This window comes from Lactuca virosa, chromosome 8, assembly GCF_052849685.1.
Source record: "Lactuca virosa cultivar CGN04683 chromosome 8, Lactuca_virosa_CGN04683_v6, whole genome shotgun sequence".
Taxonomy (NCBI): domain Eukaryota; kingdom Viridiplantae; phylum Streptophyta; class Magnoliopsida; order Asterales; family Asteraceae; genus Lactuca; species Lactuca virosa.
In genome coordinates this window covers 79,965,113-79,987,146 of record NC_136433.1, presented here as the reverse complement: position 1 = coordinate 79,987,146, position 22,034 = coordinate 79,965,113, and the positions used below count along the sequence as shown (strand labels likewise).

General features: G+C 37.0%; 1 protein-coding gene across 1 annotated transcript; it reads right to left on the bottom strand.

Moving 5' to 3' along the window:
* Positions 1 to 692: 692 nt before the first annotated feature.
* Positions 693 to 4,492, bottom strand: LOC145133985 (alpha/beta hydrolase domain-containing protein VTE7-like). Its single transcript, XM_079068924.1, has 10 exons — positions 4,159 to 4,492; positions 3,521 to 3,615; positions 3,217 to 3,314; positions 3,030 to 3,079; positions 1,945 to 2,040; positions 1,743 to 1,832; positions 1,509 to 1,601; positions 1,297 to 1,392; positions 1,099 to 1,164; positions 693 to 1,033 (listed from the first exon to the last, which is right to left on the bottom strand). The coding sequence occupies exons 1-10, from the start codon at positions 4,351 to 4,353 to the stop codon at positions 842 to 844; spliced, it is 1,071 nt and encodes a 356-aa protein (XP_078925050.1). The 5' UTR covers positions 4,354 to 4,492; the 3' UTR covers positions 693 to 841.
* Positions 4,493 to 22,034: the final 17,542 nt, after the last annotated feature.

Sequence of the window (22,034 nt, the reverse complement as noted above, 5' to 3'; positions counted from 1 at the left end):
TGAAACCCAAGAGCGCCTGTGTAAATCCATCTGAATGAGAATGTCTCTCATCTTTACTTGCCACAACGGAAATCGGGTGTTACGATCCAGTAGTGGAATATCGTATTTTACCGAAGACATGATTAATTACTTGATAAAATGATCCCAACGAGCTAATATCACAACCTGGATGCTCTGATACCAATTGTTGTAAAATACGACGGATCCAAATTGACTTAAATAATATTAGCTCAATGCGGAATGGGATCAAAAATTATCAAAGCGTAATAATCACAACGAAATACGAATAAAATAAATAGAATAGAGACACAGGAATTTACGTGGAAACCCAAATCGGGAAAAAACCACGGGCGGAGGAAGCCGAGAAACAATTCACTATAATTTGCAGTGTTTACAGGGATTATGAAAGAGATTACAAATAGAGTGGGAGAGCTAAAATACACGGTGGTGTATAAGTATATATATTTAATGCTTTTCTATATATACTTTTATTTTGGTTGTTATGAAACTTCTCTGGCTCAGGCTATTTATAGCCAAAGAGAATACCAATTGCAAAATAAAATGCCGTCCAAATTGTAGACGTCCAATTGTAGGCGCCTATTAATTATATCTGCGCCTTCAAATTATTCAATTTCACATATATATTACTATTCATAGTGAAACTATGAATAGTAAATGATAAGTTACTGAAATTACCCCTGAACTATTTGCCACTTGCTAATTTTGGAGGCAACTTTTCCACAGAAACGTTTATAACATATGTTTGTAAAAGATTCAACCAGAATATCCCATTTTGCAGATAAGACACGATACAATACAAATGGTAGGACATCATTTGCGACTAAATCTGATGAACTAAAAGATTTTGCTCTTGCTCGGGCACTACGGGCAGTGATGAAAGAGTATCGGGCAGCTGACGTGGCACAAAGTCTGTGATCAAGTCAGCAACAGCATCTGGCTTTTCAACATGTGGGATATGACCACAATTTGGTATTTGACGAATTATTGCATTTTGGAGTTCACAATGTAATCGCTGTGTCATGATAGATAATGTTAAAGGGTCGCAAAAATTCAAAAATTTCAGCTTTAGATGCTAACCACTGAAAGTTTGCTGTCAACAATTTGATCATTTTCTCCCCATATTATAAGCGTTTTCTTCAGAACCTAAGAACAACATCATACTTAATCTAGTAAATTATATATGGGTGTTTCTTTTTAATGCAATATAAAAAGAACAACTTAATAGAGAAAGTCAGTAACATGTGACATGCTTTAAACAAGTGCAAAATCTAAAACCTGATTAATCTGGTCAGTGACATTGTATCCTCCGCTGCTCATAAAATCAACTGTTGCTTCTTTCCACCATGGCAACAGACAATGTAATCGAGTAATCTAGAATAGCAACATAAAAAAGATAATAAGAAATATTTCGCTTTTTATACATGAAATCAAGATTCTATTTAATATGTTGTCTTGACGTCATCAAATTTGGAAAAAAAAAAACGTACTTGAGTCCATTCTAAGCATGTATCAAATGGCAAAGCACTAAATGCCTTATTGGTAGCATAAAAGCGCAGTGGGAGACTTTTCAACAGAGAAACCTGGCATTTAACAACATTTTAATTCAGTCAGTTTTGTAACATTTTTTAAATTTATAATATGGGTCTTGGTTATTCAAAAATAAATGATAGAAAACATTGTAGACTATGAAATAAATATAATTATCAATGTGTAGTACTAACACCAGCAAATGCTACACTTTTTGGTAACTTAGCGAGGTTTCCTGTGCCTTCTGCATACACATTTGCATTAATCAAAATCAACTTATCAACCTGCAAGAATACCAAACACTTGATAAAAATCACATAATAAAATATTCAATAATCCCTGCCCATCATTCCGAAATATAATCAAGCTTTGACTTTTTAAAGTCAAACTACTTACAGCTTCTGGATGGTTGGCAGCAAAGTCAATTGCAACCGCAGCTCCAAGACTTGGACCCACAAGCAACATAGGCCTTTTAATGTAGGACTTCCAGAACTAAATCATTGAGAAAGAAAAATGAGAAGAAACAAACTTTTTAGGGCTATTTTATGAGGATGATGAGTAGGGGTGTTCAAAAATATCCGTATCCGAAATTCCGAATCCAAATTATCCGAAAAATCGGATACCCGAATTTTAGGAATCGGAATTGGATAGTGTTTTTCAGAATTTTCGGATAATTCGGATATCCGATATCCGAAAATTTTGATTTTAATTTATATATTATTTGTTATTTTAATCACATATGTCTTATAATATGAATGTTAGTAACTAAAACATATTTATAATACCCTTAATTAAATACCTATATTACTTCATATGTCTTTCTAATTTAAAAATATGTATTTCTAATATAAAAACTTCATATGCCTTTCAAATCTGAACAAAATTTCTAATTTTCGGATATCCGTTTTGGTATCCGAATCCGTATCCAAAATTTCGGATATCCGTAATTTCGGATACGGAATCAAATACAAAAATCAACTATCCGAAATTTCGGATATCCGGTTATGAACACCGGACATTCACGTCTTTTTATTCATGTCTTTTGGTAGATGAGAGCGAATCTATGTCCCATCTTTTATGGTGAGAGTAAAGTTGAAATTAACCAATCAACTACTTGCATTTTCCCAAAATGGTCACCAAACATTTTTTACATCTAGGGTGGTCCCTCAACAAAAAATAAAATTTTGTCCTTATAGCCAAGATCTAGGAAAAATAGGACAAGATGACCCCTTAGCATGTCATAAAGATACAAAGAGGCGGAAATCTTATTGTTCAGGGACTGTAAGTGTACTAGAAAATGTTTAGTGACCATTATCGGAAAATATAAATAGTTAGTTAGCCAATTTCATCTTTAACCCCTTTTTGAACTGAACAAAAATTTAAAATATTTGTGTCGGTTGGTCAAAGTCTCAGTCAAACACTCAAATGCATGTTTTGTCTTGTACACGGGGCCTAATCGACATATGGGGAATGAAATTTACTTGGAAGAGGTGATCACGCTTGGAATCCACATTACAGATTGGAAGATTTTCTGATTAAAAAAAGACCACAACAAGAAATGAAAAATAGCAAGAACATGAACACACAAGTTTACTTCGTTCTAATATAAATAAATAAATAAATACATAATAAATAAACAAATTAAAAAAATAAAGATAAGAACCCGACCTAAGTTGTTGAAGCCCCATCCTAAAATGTCAATGGCCCATGCTTCCAAACCGGCCTGCTCAAGGAGCGGGAGTGTGTATCTCCATTCTAAACATGAACTGAAGGATAAGAAGTAATCAAAAGTGGAAATACAACAAAATGTTATGGAACTTTTCTTGAAGAAGGCCACAACTGTACAAAAATAGATATTTTTGTGAATGTGAGTTATTGACTTCGGTCCAAAAAGTTTCCATTTTTGAATAAAAGGAAGGGTATTTTAGACATTTAACTGGTGCAATAAATTTCAAGGGATTCACTGCCATACCTATCAAAGCCATGTAGCAAAACAAGTGGACTAGCAGTGTCCTGGACCGTTGGCTTCACACAACTACTCATAATGCAATTCTTTGAACTAGTGAGCTGCATTTAATGCCAATAAAAACTCAAAATCTTTTCATACTGTTTTTTGATATAATCAACTAAACTAAACCTATCAAAAATTAAAACAACAAACTGCAACTATATATGTTTTTTTCTATCTTTTTCCATTAGGATTTTGGTAATCAGACACAAGAATAGTTTTCATTTGATTATTTTTTCATTCTCTAGCAACCAAAATGGGGAAAAGGGTAACTAATATTTCACAAAGAACCGAAGAAGACACATTTAGAATGGTAAAACCCCACCAAAAAATAAACGTAAGATCTATTTATAATACTAGTAGCAGACACTCTAAAGAAATCTTGCACGCATATTATTTTATCCCCTTTTTGTCCATAAATGGAAAGCTAAAATCCATCCAAAAGTAAGTAACTTGAACTCCTATAACTTGTTGTAGATTTTAGTTAATGCAGATTATATATCGCTTTTATTTGAGAAAATCAGTCCATTTGATCTCAACATAGTTTTGATCTAAATCAATGTTCTTATAATTTATAAAACACAATAAACAGAATATTTTACCTCTACAGGCAGCATCTCGATCCTTGAAACTAACTTTCGAGCAAATGGGTCTTCGATTTTCTCCATTTCTTTTAGCAGAAAGGGAGGGAAAACATCTGCGGATGTTCCAAAAAACCGCGAAGCTTTCCGACTTGAAAATGGCATTATCCCCATTGATGGAGTTGAGGCGTTTATGGTAGGGATCTTGAGCATCATTTGTCGTAGAGAGTAGACAAATTTAGAAAGATGGAAGGCAACGATGGCTTTAAGCCGACACGTTACTTACGTAGAGGGTGTGATGGCGGCCGGGGACACTTTATATTAAGATTTAGAGTACTTACTAGAATGGTTCTTGGTTTTGTATTTTTTTTTTTTTTTGTAATTTTGAGACTTAAACCTCTTCTTTGGTCCTCATTATGTAGTTGACTAGTTTCCATTGAATTTTTGGGGCATTCTCAAGTAAAGTTATTATCTTATGTTTTATGATTTTATGATTATTTTTAATATAATTAATATTTATTTTAATTATTAAAGTATGTTATGTCTACGCACCCTACACCCTAATCCTACCAAGTATCATCCTAACCCATATCACTAATCTCCAAGGGCGGATCTTTATTAGGGCTAGGGGGGCTGTGGCCCCCCTGATTTTTTTTATCACAATTAGTCCCTATACTTTAATTTTATACATATTAGACCTAAAAATATAAAATTTTGGCTGTGGCCCCCCCTGCTCATCGATTTTTATACATATTATATTTCCGACCCCCCCAAATAAAATGTTGAAGCTCCGCCCCTGCTAATCTCATTCCCTTCATTTCCAATTGAAACACCCACCATGTCTCATCCTCGCTCCCAGTCAAGTGATCATTCATTTTCATTTTTATTGGAAAATTCATGTGACCCTTCATTTTCAATAGAAAGTTAAGAAATATCATTTGACTGTAGTTATTATGGACTCAGTTCGTAAGAATTTAAACATATAGGGTTACAATGGATATTAAGGGAGTTGGAATGTTAAATAAAAGGTCATCTTAAGTTAAATTAAAAAAAAAGTGTGAAAGGCCAATGTTGCCAAATATGGAAGTTAAGGTATGATCTTTGATTTAATTGGGTTAATATGAATTAGACCTTGTTAAAATTAACATTATGGGGTTAGTTATGATAGAAATTAGAAGACTAGAAATGTAAGTCATTTATGAGTTGAATCAAATATTATAAGTAAATGGGTTTTATAACATTCAAGTTTTGGTACGTTTCCTTTTAGCCTCTTTAATGAAAATTGTTAACATTTTGGTCCCTGGCTAGTACGCGGGGCGTACTCTATGAGTACGCTTAGCGTACTAGCCCATTCCTGATCACGGGTTTCACCCACGTACGCGGGGCGTACGTGGAGTACGCATGGCATACGTGGTGCAGGGACAAACCCTAATTTTTAGGGTTTGCACCCTATATAAACATTACTATAGCACCTCTTGGACATGTTTGACCAACCTCCATCTCGCTTTACCCTGAAAACGAAACCCTATGTGAATTTGGTGAGAATTGAGCTTGAAAGTGTGTTTGTTGGTGTCTTGTGGTGAAAAAGAAGAAGCTGAACACTTGGAGGGATAACTTGAGCTTGTAGATCCAGAGTTACCTTCACATTTGCAATCCTTTTGAGATAAAAAGTTCTCACCTTGATGGTCTTTTGTGCTAGATCTAGTTTATGGTATTATTTATGCACTTTTGAGTCTTTTGTGTAAAAGTTGGGCTTTTGATATACTCAAGAAGCAATGGATGTTAGATCTTAACTCCATTCAGGCCCCACGTTCATAAAAATGCAAAGTTTATGGAGGATATTGGTCCATGCAAGCATTAAGATCTTTATTAAGCTCTTTTTGAGCTTTGAGTCCCATTAAGCCATGCATTAGTGTAAAGTTGCCAACTTTACGTGATAAGTCACCCTTAGGAACCAGATCTGAGAGTTTGGCAAAAGGTCTTAACTGTTTAATCGCTTAATGAAGAGGACTAGTGGTCAGGGGAGTACGCCCCACGTACTTAACAGATGGACATTTGGGCTCGACAATTCTCGATTTTGGGCCATAGTTTAGGTTTTTAAGTTTGGGTCATGTTGGACCATTAGACTTCTATTTTAGACGTTTGACTAGTATGTTGGGCTTCCTTGGATTTAGGCCGATGATGGATTTTGGGTCCAATTTGGAAGATTGGGCCATAATTAGGCTGTGGGTTGCCATTTAGGATTTGGGCCTTTTGATTAGTTGAGTTGGGCCTTGGCTTTGGCCAAGTTATAAAAAGGGTAAAATGGTCTTTTACCCTGGTTATGGGCAAAGTAGCTTAGATTTTTGGTTATAGGTCGAGATCCAATTAATTAATAATAGGATGTTATTTTGATGATAAAACTCTAATTTTCTTTTCTAACTATTATATAATATATATATATATATATATATATATATATATATATATATATATATATATATATATATATATATATATATATATATATATATACACAATAAAACGTAGTTGTATTTAATAACTTTAAAATAAAATCATAATATAAACAACAAATACAAAACTTGATGATGAAAATTTCTAAAATCTTCCATATTAAATTCAAATATATGAAATCTATAATCGTAAATTGTACGACCATTAAAATAATATATTCAATCGTGCAATAAATAATTTTTAAAAATGTTTCTCTCTTAGAATAATTAGATTCAAAGGCAAAGTTACATGATACACAAAAAAAAACTCATTTCATAAGCCACTTCATATACTATTTATTTACTTTCAATTTAATAAAATATATAATTTTAAAAAACAGCTTATTCTAGTAAATAAATACTTTTGTTTTTATTTATCTAAACATTACTAATAATTACTTTCTACGTCCCGTATTTATTGTTCATTTTTTACTTTTGAAGTCTTTATTCTTCAACTTTGATATTAAATATTTTTATTTGTGTTATATATTAATTGATGAAACTTTAGAACAATGAAAAGACATTAAAAAAAATCCATTCATATATGTTTTGCATCAAGTATTATATATAAAAAACAAAAGTATTTGAGGTCAAAGTTGAAGAATAAAGACTTCAAAAGTAAAAAATGAACAATAAATATGGGACAGAGGAAGTATTTGCCAAGTATATTTCGTAACTACTCATCGATTTTTAACATGATTTAAATCTAATTTACCTCATGTAAATCATTCATAAGCTTATTAAAGTTTAACTCCAACATATTTCTGTAAATTTCTTTCCGTTGTGTACTTTTTTACAACTCATTCATAAGTAAGAATACAAAGAACAATAGTCACATTTTCAATATGGATAAAGGTGATTGATAGCCACCTCTTAGAGATGGATATTCCCCATAGAAATTATAGACGAAATAGAGACAATACTAAAACACAATTGAAACCAAATTTTCTACTTCTGTTCCAAAACATGAAGCTTACAATTTATAAAGCTAAAGTGCATGAAATGAAACTACAAACCAGGAAGCATTAAACAACGTCGACTCCTAAGAAAAGGTAACTACTTTGACCGAAAGTTGCATGACCAAGTCTTTATTTCTTCACGTGACCATTGTTGATTCAATCCAAATAACGGACAAGCTTCATCTTCTCTTCTCTTCTGGGTTGGCCTTCATTGATGTTGGGTTAGGCCATGGAGGTGGTCTTGAGTACCACCTTAGACACGTATCAATTTCTTCCCCCTTAACAAGCACCTTGTCCTCAAGGTCCTGGAATTCAGTTCAAAAATTAGATAGAGGGGAAAATGTTTCTAAAATGGTTGAAAGGAGAGCGGGCGAGGTAGGATGTGCACGAAGGTTGTCACACCCCCAAACCAGAATGGCGGAAACATTCGGGGACGGGTGACTTCACGTAGTATCATAACAGTTGAATATTTGTAAAGAAAGTAAACACAACCATCATAAATATAATTTAAAAGTTACATTGTTGAATACAATACATGTCTCAAAATAAATTACAATATGATGATTTTATAAGTTTTAAGACTGACGTCTTAACGTCCCTTCCCCAAAAGCTGATGATTTACATGTATTACTGAATCCCTGAGAAATACAAGTAGTTTTGAAAAAGTGTCAACAATTAAGTTGGTGAGTTCATAAGCGTTTTTGTATAAGAATAGTATCCTTTTCAGTGTAAAATAACAGAGTTTGTTCCTAGAAAATCCAATATTTTCCATGTATGTGTGGTAGTTTGAAAAAGTTCCAAAAGACTGAATGTATAAGTGTTTTCCATACTTGAATTATTATAAGTAGATTTATATAAGTATATATATAATCACTAAGGCGTTTAACAGCCCCGTAAACCGAGATGTATTAATACCCCATGTGAGTTTTTATAACCGTGCTATTGACCCAGACTGCCTGTAACAACGTTCTTCAGGCGTTGGAAAGATATGACGTTTGTCACCCCAGACCTACCGATCTAATTGTAGCTAACAGTTTAAGTGCGAGATTGTTAGTCCCATATAGATCTATACACAAATATCACACTCTCCCTACAAGAGATTATGGCTTATAAAACAGGACTTAATCTGCGAACTGAATGGTTCGATGAATTCAGATATCTTACAAAATTTGGTATCACAGGTTTACGTATGAAAAGTCCATTTTCCTTGTGAATATAAGTATTTCCTCTTTTGTTTATAGTATGTAAAAATATCATGAATATCTCGTAACTATACCTATTATAGTTTTAAAAAGGGTGTTCCGTTAGGATGAAAAACCTTAGTGTATTACCAACCTTGCATGAAAAGTAATCTTTAACTTTAGTAGTTACGTTATTTTATGTATTTAACATTTATACATAAGATGTACGTAAAACATTTGAACTTATAAGTATTTCAACGTAAGTTTTTCTTGTGTTTCACTTGTATTCCCCCCCCCCCCTAAAACATAGAAAAGACGTGAAAAAAAGGGGTATGAACTCACTTGATAAGTGGTGGATCGGGCAGCGTGTCGTTTCTAGGAATGATCTTTCTTGACGTAACCGTGGGTTTCTGGTGAAGAAACGAGCCTCACGCGGGCAGCACTTCGACTGGAAAGAATGTTTTTCTCGGGAACTTCGGGACTTCGAGCCTTCGTCGGGATCTGGACGCATAACTGGGGCGTCGGGGTAGTCTCGGGATGCTAAACGCAGAGTAAAAGTGGCCAGAAGAAGAGAAATGAGCAGCCTAAACCCGAGACCTTCGTTTTCTATTTATAGGGTCATTTTTGGGGTCTCATTTCGTGAACCAAGCTTATTCACATCGTGAACTTGGTCGTCACTGCATGCGTCATCGCAAGTTGGGTCTGACAGACTCCAGGAGGCGTCAGCACTGAGTGCACGTCGTGAACCTCTTTTTCACGTCGTGAACTCTGACACAGTGTTGGGGTTCGTGCCCCGAATTTCAGAAATTCATAACTTTCGCATACGAACTCCGTTTTCGACGTTCTTTATATCGAAGCGAAGGTGAGATTATGCTCTACAACTCTCGTTTAGGCTTCGTCGGCTAATTTTGAATTTAAATTTTATTATATTTATTTTTAGTAGGTCGGGACAGGAAAACTCCGTCAAAAATCCATAACTTCTTCATCCGATGTCCGTTTTCGTCTGTCTTTTTACCGTTGTACTACTATTGTCGAGATCTTCGATTCTCGTTTAGATTGTTTCGGCCAAAAGTCGCTCGATCTCTATTTCGAGTTTTTAGCTGTCTACTGCTATATCCGAAACTTAGAAAAATCATAACTTCCTCATACGAAATCAGATTTTGACGTTCTTTTTATGTACGCTTATGGTTTAGTGATATCTACTACTTTCATTTAGATACCTAAGGCTAAAAGGTATTTTTTTGAAATTTCGCGTTTTACGCTTAACAGTGTTTTACCGGTTTTGACGCAGATCTTTGATTGTTCATAACTTCTTCGTTATAACTCGGATTTGAGTGTTCTTTATATTTCTGAAAACCTTGAAACGATATCTATCATTTTATGCAACCCAATTGAGATTTTTGAACAATTCGTTTTTGACGCTATTTTTATTGATTCCAAAAATAGATTATAATAGTTGACTTTAGGTCATTATATTGACTTTAAATATCGGGTTGTCACATCATCCCCCGTTAGAGGGAATTTCGTCCCGAAATTAATTCTAAGATAGGCATTTATGGACTAGGGAAGAGATGCGGGTGTTTTTGTTTCATATGATTTTTGCGCTTCCAAGTGTATTCAGGTCCTCGCTTGGCATTCCAGCGGACCTTCACAATGGGTATGCGACTTTGTTTTGTTCTTTTAATTTCCCTATCCATGATTTCTACTGGTTCTTCTACGAAGTGGAGACTCTCGTTGATTTCAATTTCGTCAAGAGGAATGACGAGGGTCTCATCGGACAAGCACTTCTTTAGGTTTGACACATGAAGGGTAGGGTGTACGTTATTGAGCTCCTGTGGTAATCGAAGTTTGTATGCTACCGGGCCAATCCTGGAAAGGATCTCGAATGGTCCAATATACCTTGGATTTAGTTTCCCACGTTTTCTAAAACGTATTAATCCCTTCCAGGGTGAGACTTTGAATAGTACTCAGTCTCCAACCTGAAATTCCAAGGGCTTCCGTCTTTTGTCCGCATAACTCTTTTGTCCGTATCTTGAAGCTTTTAGTCGTTCCCGGATTTGGACAATCTTCTCGGTCGTTTCTTTTATGATTTCTGGGCCTGTGAGGGTGCTGTTAGGTACTTGTCCTCTAGCTAGTTGCGTGTTACCCACTTCAGCCCAACACAAAGGTGATCTGCACTTGCGGCCATAGAGGGCTTCGAATGGAGCAACTTTGATGCTAGTGTGGTAGCTAATGTTGTACGAGAACTCGACCAATGGTAAATGGGTATCCCATGCCTTACCAAGATCGCTCACACAAGCCCTTAGCATATTTTTACAAGGTTTGAATGGTCCTCTCACTCTGTCCGTCGGTTTGTGGGTGGTAGGCGGTACTCTTGTCTAGTCTCGTTCCTAGAGATTTTTGTAGTGACTGCCAGAACCTCTAGGTGAATCTACTATCTCGGTCCGAGATAATGGATATTGGTACACCATGCAGTCGCACAATCTCCCTGATGTAGGTTCTAGTCCGTTTCTCCAGCTTGTCTGTTTCCTTTGTTGGTAGGAAGCATGTGGATTTGGATAACCTGTCCACGATCACCCAAAATGGCATCAAGTCCATCCGTTGCCTTGGTAACTTGATTTTTAAACCCATTGCAATCTGCTACCACTCCCACTCAGGTATATTCGGTTGTTATAGTAAGCATGCAGGCTTTTGCTCTGTAGTTCATGATAAGACTCATCCTTGGCTCATCCATCCTCACCTCGTGTATACGAGTTGTATATAATTTAAAACAACAAAACCTTCGGTTGGGTGGCTCTTCCCCAAGTCCACAACCAGACAAGGAACATGAAGTAGGGCGGAATCACACATCCTACATCTTGTTGAGTCTAAATTATATGCCACTCTTTCATATACAACTAGCAGCGATAGATTAACCTAATGAGTTCTTATACTCTATTCTTGAACTTGACCTGCAGTACAAGTGGTCTTCCTCAGAGATCTCTTGGGTATGCTACGGGTGGTTACTGACTTCTGAGACTTCTTTGGTGCTTTCTGTTTCAAGTTTTCTATCTATTGAGCAGGCTAGAAGGTGTGGTACCCCTCGCATGGGTACTTCTGAAGTTTTGAAGTGATAGACGATATAAGGGTTTGCGTTATGGATTTGAAAATTTTCATCTGACAGCTGATTAAGGAAAAAGTTCTTTTACACGGCATAAAAAGAAATTTATGGTAATGATTTAGCCGAACCGTGTCGGATGAGGATGTCGGAACTCCTCAACAAAGTAGATATTAAGTTATTCTGGAAGAGATGATTACCAAGATAATGAACAATTCTACGCACATAAGTTTTCAGCGCCTTCAGTTTTATTCTGTTATTTTGCTATGAATCCCCTTTTTAATTCAAAATTTGGCGGATACTACTAATACGAGGGTTCTGATAATTTTGAAACTATGAACTTTCATGGAATGATTCCTGCTAGGTCTCTCTATCATTGCTTGGTGTACACAAGTCATATATAATTAAGATTTGGTAAGACAGTTGACTGAGCAACCCTGCCCTAAATCCACAACCAAACAAGGAACAGGAAATGAGGCGGGATTACTCACCTTAAATCTAGAAATCTTAATTATAAATGACCCTAATGTATACACTAAGCCATCATAGCTTACCTGATAGGGTTCTTAGTTTTATATGAATGTTGTAATTTGGTTCGAATGAGAGAGTAATTTTAATTATAAATAAATTATTGGGGTTTGGAAGCGTACCAAACTATAGCAGGGTTCTTTTATGTTTCCCCATTCTCTGGGGTCAAATTCCTCCTGCTCCCCCATCGTTCTTCTCTGTTGGACAGTCCCTCTTGCAATGTCCTTTCTCACCACAGAGATGACATATTGGACTTGTTCCAACGTTGGTAGTTGAAGTGATGAATTTGACCGGAGTCCTATAGAAACGGGCGGTGTGCCCCTTCATGTTGCTGATGGGTTTGAGCCATAAGAACTTTCCTATGTGCACATGCAAACCCTAATTGCTTGGATCTAGGTTTCTCTAATTGAACATGCATTGAATCCAAGACTTGCAATACTAGATCTAATGTAATATATTGAATCTAATCATATGAAATCAGATCTAAAAGAATACCTTGAATTACTTGCTTGATACTTCTTCTTCTTGGAGCTTAGAGTCATAATTGTCACTCCTCTAATGGCTTACAAACACCAAATAGCAAGAAGATGATCTTGAGAGAGGGGGAGGAGGGATAGAAATCGGCCCTAGGGTTCCTTGGCTTGCAAGAGTGTCGATTTCTCCATCCCAAGGGTTCTATTTATACTATGAGCTATTAGGGTTTCTCCTTTAACCCTAATTGAATGACTTAGGCCCTAAGCAATCCAAGATCCTTCTAGATACAAGGCTTGGACGAAATTAAGGTTCCCAAGCCCCTAAATTTCGTTCACCCTAATATCCATAAGGATACATAGCCCAAAATACAACTATCACACATTTGACAATTTATGCCCTTTTATTCAATTAACCTCTTTAAGTCACCAAAATAATTCTCAATTAATATATGACTTATATTAATCAAATAATATTATTATTCCTTAAATATATTATTCTCATAATATATTAACAATAATATCTCTTCTCTCTTAACAAATCATCCTGTCAAGTTGCTATGGTGAAGGCAACCCAAAAGGACCATGCATAACCGGGTCAAGTACTTTCCAAATATAGTTATAGCCTTAGACACTAATCCAACAGTCTCCCACTTGGATAAGTCTAGTAACTATATATGCAAATATAATCCGATTAGCAATCGTAGCTCTCAAAAATGCTGTCAACTCTGATCTTATCAATATCCTGTCCTTTAGATAAGGGATCGTATAATCCTCTGTTCTAGATATCGTGCGGACAATTACATGGAACATGGTCATACTTATTGTCCTGCAATTTGTTTCTCGATCTCAGATTCATTTGACATAGAACTTAATCGAACACATCAATTTAGTTCTGACCGGGCCCGGCACATAAGTCAAATCAAATCATCGAGGGGCCCTGATATCGCTTTTACCCTCTTAGAATAAAAGGAACAGATAAACTTCGACTTATATGCATTTACTATCCACTAATCAAATTACACACAACAATACGTTTTATAACATCAAGTTACTGATGCGTTTGCGCATTATCAATGCATAACCAATTAACAAACAATAAACCATATATCTAGGTTTTAAGACTATATGATATTACCATCTTGTGATCACTCGTGATAAATTCCATGAAGTGATTCCAACAAGTGTGGGTTTATTCCAATGCTCAAATCAAGTTCATAAGCACTCATGAACGTTGTAGCAAACCTTTGCTATGTCTAATACACTTTAGACAATCTACACACCAATTCATGACAGTCTTCATTCATATCTACTTCCAACATATGAACGACTGTGGACTATTTGAATAATTCGATTATTATCAAATAATTAATTACTCAGGAAGTCAAAACATGCAAAATGAAACAATAGTTAAACAATTAACATAAGACAGTAGCTTTACTTATAAATAATACTCCTTTATTTAATCATCAAATGTCAATTACATTTATCTATTACACGTTTCCAAACTATCTAATCTAAACTAATATCGTCCTTTAGCCCAATGCTTCTAGCGTGCTGCAAATGCTTAACCCTGCTAAGTCCCTTCGTAAGTGGATCTGCTGGGTTATCCTCTGACGATACCCTCTTTACCACGAGGTGTCCTTCTTCTACTCGATGTCTAATAAAATGATATTTTCTGTCGATATGTCGAGATCTACCATGATCCCTCGGTTCCTTGGTCAAGGCAACCGCTCCTTCATTATCACATAAAATTTCCATAGGCTCCTTTATGGTAGGCACAACTCCAATATCACGAATGAAGTTCTTCAACCACATAGCCTCCTTTGACGCTTCGCTCGCTGCAATGTACTCTTATTCGCACGTTGAATCAGCTACTGTTTCTTGCTTGGAACTTTTCCAAGTCACCGCTCCCCCATTAAGGGTAAAGACCCAGCCTGACTGCGAACGGTAGTTGTCCCTGTCGGTCTGAAAGCTGGCGTTACTATACCCTCGTACCTTTAAGTCATCACTCCCTCCGAGGACTAAAAACCATTCCTTGGTCCTCCGAAGGTACTTAAATATATTCTTGACTGCAATCCAATGAGCTCTACCTGGGTTCCCCTGATATCTACTGACCATGCTTAAAGCAAAGGCCACATCAGGGCGAGTACAAGTCATAGCGTACATGATTGAGCCAACTGCGGAAGCATAGGGTATTCGGCTCATCTCAGCTATCTCGGCTTCTGTACTCGGGCTTTGAGTCTTACTCAATTTGGCATTACTCTGTATCGGTAGTTCTCCCTTTTTCGAGTTTTCCATACTAAAACGTTTTAGTACCTTATCCAAGTAAGTATTCTGACTAAGTCCTATTAGTCTCTTACTTCGTTCTCTCACTATCCTTATTCCTAAAATATAGGAAGCCTCTCCGAGGTCCTTCATAGCGAAACACTTCCCGAGCCAGGATTTAACCTCCTGCAGAGTCGGGGCGTTGTTTCCTATGAGCAGTATGTCATCGACATACAAAACGAGAAAGCTAACTATACTCCCACTGGCCTTGACATATACACATGATTCATCTTCACTTCGTACAAATCCAAACTCTTTGACTTTCTCATCGAAACAGAGATTCCATCTGCGAGACGCTTGCTTAAGCCCATAAATGGACTTCTCAAGCTTACACACTCTATTGGGATGCTTTGGATCGACAAAACCCTCTGGCTGAGCCATGTAAACATCCTCAGCCAACTTCCCATTAAGGAAAGCGGTTTTTACATCCATTTGCCATATTTCATAGTCATGAAATGCAGCAATGGCTAGCATCACCCTAATAGACTTTATCTTCGCAACTGGTGAGAAGTTTTCGTCGTAGTCAACTCCAGGAGTCTGAGTGAAACCCTTCGCAACCAATCGCGCCTTATAAGTGTGCACGTTCCCATCCACGTCGGTCTTCTTCTTGAAGATCCACTTGCACCCGACCGTCTTACGACCTGGTACATTGTCAACCAAATTCCAAACTTGGTTGTCATACATGGACTGAATCTCGCTGTCCATCGCCTCTTTCCATTTTACAGACTCTGGGCCTGCCATGGCTTCCTTATAGCTATTAGGTTCATCTAGATTTATTAGTGTACCATCACTAATATACGTGTCCCCTTCGGTAGTAATATGAAAACCATAAAACTGGGGATGAACTCTAACTCTTTCGGAACGTCTAAGAGGTAAGGACTCGTCAATTGGTTCAACCGGAGTTTCCTCCTCGGGTTGAGCGCCAGTGTTAGAGGTTCCTTCATCGCTAGATTCTTGAATCTCTTCAAGATCGACTTGCCTCCCACTGTCTCCTTGGCTTATGAGTTCTCGCTCTCGGAAAACCCCTCTCCTCGCAACGAAGACAACATTGTCACTCGGTCTATAGAAGAGATATCCAAAGGATTTCTGTGGGTAGCCGATGAATATACATCGCTCACTACGAGGTTCGAGCTTGTCGTGAGTTTCTCGTCTTACGAAAACTTCACAGCCCCAAACCTTAATATGTGCCAACGAGGGAGCTTTCCCTGTCCACATCTCGTGAGGTGTTTAGGCAACCTTCTTTGTGGGTACTAAATTAAGGATATGGGCGGCAGCCTCTAAGGCATACCCCCAGAATGAGATAGGTAGTGAAGCACGACTCATCATGGAACGAACCATGTCTAGCAAGGTTCGATTACGCCTCTCAGCTACACCATTCAATTGTGGTGTCCTAGGTGGCGTCAATTGTGAAACTATTCCACATTCCTTGAGGTAGTCGTGGAATTCAAGACTTAGGTACTCTCCACCTCGATCAGATCGAAGCATCTTGATTTTCCTGCCCAATTGATTTTCCACTTCTTGTTTAAACTCTTTGAACTTTTCAAAAGTTTCTGACTTGTGCTTGATTAAGTAGATATACCCATATCTGCTATAATCATCTGTGAAAGTCACATAGAAGCGATTTGCATCCCTTGTGGTGGATCTAAAGGGTCCACATACATCTGTATGTATGAGATCCAATAAACCCTCACCCCTCGCACAAGTGCCAGTGAAGGGTGACTTGGTCATCTTTCCAAGTAAACAAGATTCGCACGTGTCATCTTCCCTAAGGTCGAACGACTCCAACACTCCATCCTTTTGGAGTTGGGCTATGCGCTTCTTGTTGACATGTCCAAGATGACAATGCCACAAGGATGCTTTATCCATACCATTGGAAGAATCCATACACAACACATCATTTCCTAGGTTATCTATAACCATAACAGTTTCATAAATTCCATTACAAGGCATTGCTTCAAAATATAAAACACCATTTAGATAAGCATAAATCGAACCATTCTCATTATTAAACGAATATCTAAATCATTGTCTAAATAAACCATGAAAAGAAATGATGTTTCTTGCCATATCTGGCGAGTAGCAACAATTATTTAATTCTAAATTCAAACCATTCCTAAGCTCTAAAGAATACACTCCAATCTTGGTGACAGGCGACGTTCTTCTGTTTCCCATGATCAGATTTATTCTTCCAAGCTCCACATCCCTATTTCTTCCTAGTCCCTGCAAATCAGAACAAATGTGGTAACCACACCCTGTATCAAGAACCCAAGAAATAGCATGAGATGAATCATTAGATTTAATTGTGTAAATACCTGCAAAAGATGGCTTGATCTTCCCATCCTTGATGGCTTGCAGATATTCCGGGCAGCTTCTCTTCCAATGCCCTATTTTGTGGCAATGGTGGCACTCTGCCTCCTTTGGGTTTGGGTTGGGCTTTGCAGGATCAACCTTGGTCCCACTAGAGGAGGAACCATTTTGGGACTTTCCTTTGTGGTGGTTCTTTGAAAAAGCCTTCCTCTTCTTGCCCCTTCCCTGTCCAATAGCCAAAACAGGAGCAACGGGTGGATTGGGAGTTGGTGCAACAGACTTGTCCTTGAGGTTGCTCTCAGCAGTCCTCAGGAGCCCTTGGAGTTTGCTTAGGGTGACCTCTTCCTTGTTCATGTGGTAGGTCATCCTAAATTGGTTGTAGCATGAGGGCAAGGAGTGAAGAACAATGTCGATAGCCAAATCTTCCCCAAAGTTGACATTCAACTTGCGAAGACGATCAACATACCTTTGCATCTTTTGCAAGTGCACAGTAAGAGACTCTCCACTTCCCATTTTAGCAGTAATCATATTCGTTATGATTTCATAGCGCTCTTGCCTCGCGCTTTGGTGATACCTCTCCATCAAGTCTAGATGCATCTCATAAGGATACATGTCCTCATAGGACTTTTGGAATTCTGAGTTCATTGTGGCTATCATGATGCAATGGACCTTCGTTGCATCATGCCCATGGTTCTCAAAGATAGCCATTTCTTCAGGAGTAGCAGTTTCTGGATTGATCTTTTCGAGCTTCTCATCGAGAACATACTCTTTGTCCTCGTAACGCGCGATTGTGCGAATGTATCTTATCCATTCGCTAAAGTTCGTTCCATCGAATGTCACTTTTTGACAAAGGCTCATTAGAGGAAATGAGCTAGCAGCTGTGTTGTTTGCGTTAGACATCTACAAATAGAAAGAACAAAGTTTGATTAGATTAAGTCCCTAATTAACACCCAAAAAGAAAATTAGGGCTAGGACCCAACAACATTATTTACACATTAGAAAAGGGATGCCGTAATCCAACATGCAAATAATTTGGAGGTAAGTGAATGACGATTCACTAATTCTTCACCATGAAAAACATAAGCTTTAAGTTTTAAATGTATTGAGAATTCCTAGATTTCATTGAGATTCATTGAACCTTTCAATGACATGTTTAAATCTCGATATGCCCCTCTCGTTTGTGACTGGGATGCCGAGGATCACAAAGTGGGTGTGAATAACCATGCAAATGTACAAGGTGCCCCCACTGTTACAGTTACCTATTCAATGTGCTGGTTAACCACACACGCTCCATTGAACTATAACAAACAATGAGTCACCCTTTGCCACCTTTGCTTAGAACCCAATTAATGTGCCGGTTAACCACACGCGCTCCATTAATGTCTTAGCGAGGGTACAAAGTGTAATTTCATGGGATTGCATCAATTCACTTTTCCTAAAGTAACTAAGATTGGGAATTTTATAAAACATGCTTAGTTACTTTATATAGATTCATTATACTTATTAGTGAGAGGAGGTTTGCCCTATCCTACCCGTTCGGCTAACGACCCTCCACCAGTCAAGCAAGCGGTGGGTGTGAATGTACACCCATTAAGCGCCATTTTATAGGCAGCAACCTTATACCCACCTTATAGACTGGCTTCGTGAATGAGGCCTATTAACGGTAAGACCATCATTTTAAATTATACATATATATATATATATATATATATATATATATATATATATATAAGCTTGTAATAATATAATAGTATAGGGTTGAATTTTAAACTTGTAAAATTCTAGGGATTTGAAATTTAAAATTATCCAAATTAAACTTTTAATCACAAAATTTAAAATTTCAAAGCTTGAGGACAAGTCTTGAACTTTTTCAAAGCATAAGGATCAAATAGCAAATAATATAAATCATCTAATTAGATTATCTCAATTTGATCTTATTTAATGTTACTTGCAAAACAATTTACCAATTCAATTCAAATAATCAACAATTATCATATAAGGAAATTATTATTCAACTAATTGGTAATTATCTTTTGTTAGGTCAAGAATATACTCATATATATGATTAAAATCGGATTTTAATGACCCAAAACAGTTAAGGCAAGTATCCTCAAGTAAAACAGCAAGAAATCCTGAAACTTCCTCCTTCTGACGCTCGAACTCGCCGAGTTGGAGCTACTCGCCGAGTCCACAGTAGAACTCGCCGAGTACAGCAGTCAGAATCACAAAAATCGAATTTTGTAAGCAACAAGCAATCAACCAATGCATCAATTCAATAGAAATCAATCAAAGCTCTGATACCACTGATGGGTTTGAGCCATAAGAACTTTCCTATGTGCACATGCAAACCCTAATTGCTTGGATCTAGGTTTCTCTAATTGAACATGCATTGAATCCAAGACTTGCAATACTAGATCTAATGTAATATATTGAATCTAATCATATGAAATCAGATCTAAAAGAATACCTTGAATTACTTGCTTGATACTTCTTCTTCTTGGAGCTTAGAGTCACAATTGTCACTCCTCTAATGGCTTACAAACACCAAATAGCAAGAAGATGATCTTGAGAGAGAGGGGGGAGGGATAGAAATCGGCCCTAGGGTTCCTTGGCTTGCAAGAGTGTCGATTTCTCCATCCCAAGGGTTCTATTTATACTATGAGCTATTAGGGTTTCTCCTTTAACCCTAATTGAATGACTTAGGCCCTAAGCAATCCAAGATCCTTCTAGATACAAGGCTTGGACGAAATTAAGGTTCCCAAGCCCCTAAATTTTGTTCACCCTAATATCCATAAGGATACATAGCCCAAAATACAACTATCACACATTTGACAGTTTATGCCCTTTTATTCAATTAACCTCTTTAAGTCACCAAATTAATTCTCAATTAATATATGACTTATATTAATCAAATAATATTATTATTCCTTAAATATATTATTCTCATAATATATTAACAATAATATCTCTTCTCTCTTAACAAATCATCCTGTCAAGTTGCAATGGTGAAGGCAACCCAAAAGGACCATGCATAACCGGGTCAAGTACTTACCAAATATAGTTATAGCCTTAGACACTAATCCAACAGTTGCATCTATTGCAATGCAGTACTCGGCAGACTCCATGATGATGGTAGTTGCACTTGCTGCAGTGTGGGAGGTTTCCTAAGTACGGTGTGGTCGGTATTGGGATAGCAGGGCTGATGGGGGTATTGACTGCCCCAACTTGTTGCCCTTTTGTAGGTCCTTGAGTTGAACAACTCCCTTTCTTGTTCTCGAACTTTCGTTTTAGAATATTAGGTTTGAGGTTCGGAGTGTCTTTACAAGTAGGCACTTGTTGCTGAAATTGATTATCACCACGATCGGGATTGCCGATCGCATTTCTACTAACATTTGTGTTGTTAGCATTAAGGTGAGCCATGTCAGCTGCTACGGCTGAGGTGACTGCAGCTTGAAACGTAGCCGCATCTATATGAAGGATTGGTGTTTTATCGGAGGGTTGGTTACGTTTCTTCGTAGGCATGATTCTGTTACAAGATGAGAAAATGAGCTCGTGAGCGATTATGGTTGGCTTTAGATGTATTCCAATAATTTATCCTAATATAAAATTTTCGTTTCGTCATACTGATCTCAAAGATTCGACCTACATCCCTATGATGCAGTCCTAGTAAAAGAGTAGAATGAAGTTTCTAGAATGGTTATCAGACGAGTGTCATCCGAACGAAGTTATCTTTGGTTGGTGGATACTACGATTCAGTTTTCGAAAAGATTTTAAAGTAATTCATAATAGAGTCTACAATAAATCGACTTATGAATTTGAGAAGTAATCACTCTTGATTGAGGTTTCGTGATCCAAGTTATTGTTATTAGCCAATACAGGAAAAGACGATAAGTTCGAAACCTAATGTGAGTAATGTATTCATTAACTCACTAGGTTGCATTATTTATTAGTTATTATTGTGACGAAAAGACACTCAAACACTTTGCGTGTAACACGCGTGGTCCTCCTCCGTTCTCTGTTCTATTCTGGGTGATAATGATTTGTTCTCTCCTGATATTTATAGGGTGTCCTTCTCCTTCGTAGGTATATTGAACTTCTGTGCCGTCTTACTTCCGATTCTTACACCGATCTCCATTACTTCATAATGAAGAGTTCGAATCCCGGGGGTTCATGCGAATGCAAGTTTTTCGTTTTGTTATGCTGTTCTCGATGATTCGACCTACATCTTTGTTACGTTTCTATAGTACTGTAAAAGCATTTAAGTTATTAAGACAGAGTATTGACGTTAACATTTTAAGTTGGTTCGGGTTTTTACGTAGAGGCATCTTTTACTATAAAGATTAAAAGATGAAACGATTGTAAGACATCAAGAATGAACATGAATTTGATATCTCATAACCAAAACACTTAGTTCCATAGGGATCTTGTAAGGAATTGGAATTAGAAGTTCAATATAAGTACGACTTGTAACAAAATAATGTGAAATTGAGTGGTTATTTTTCAAAATGTAAGAAGTAAATGTCGATTGTATAGGT

Coding starts and splice junctions, on each gene's coding strand:
- LOC145133985 (XM_079068924.1), bottom strand. CDS start 4,353: ATGATGCTCAAGATCCCTACCATAAACGCCTCAACTCCATCAATGGGG. Junction 3,616..4,158: donor TCGAGATGCTGCCTGTAGAG/GTAAAATATTCT, acceptor CATTAAATGCAG/CTCACTAGTTCAAAGAATTG. Junction 1,165..1,296: donor TCACTGACCAGATTAATCAG/GTTTTAGATTTT, acceptor TGTTGTTCTTAG/GTTCTGAAGAAAACGCTTAT.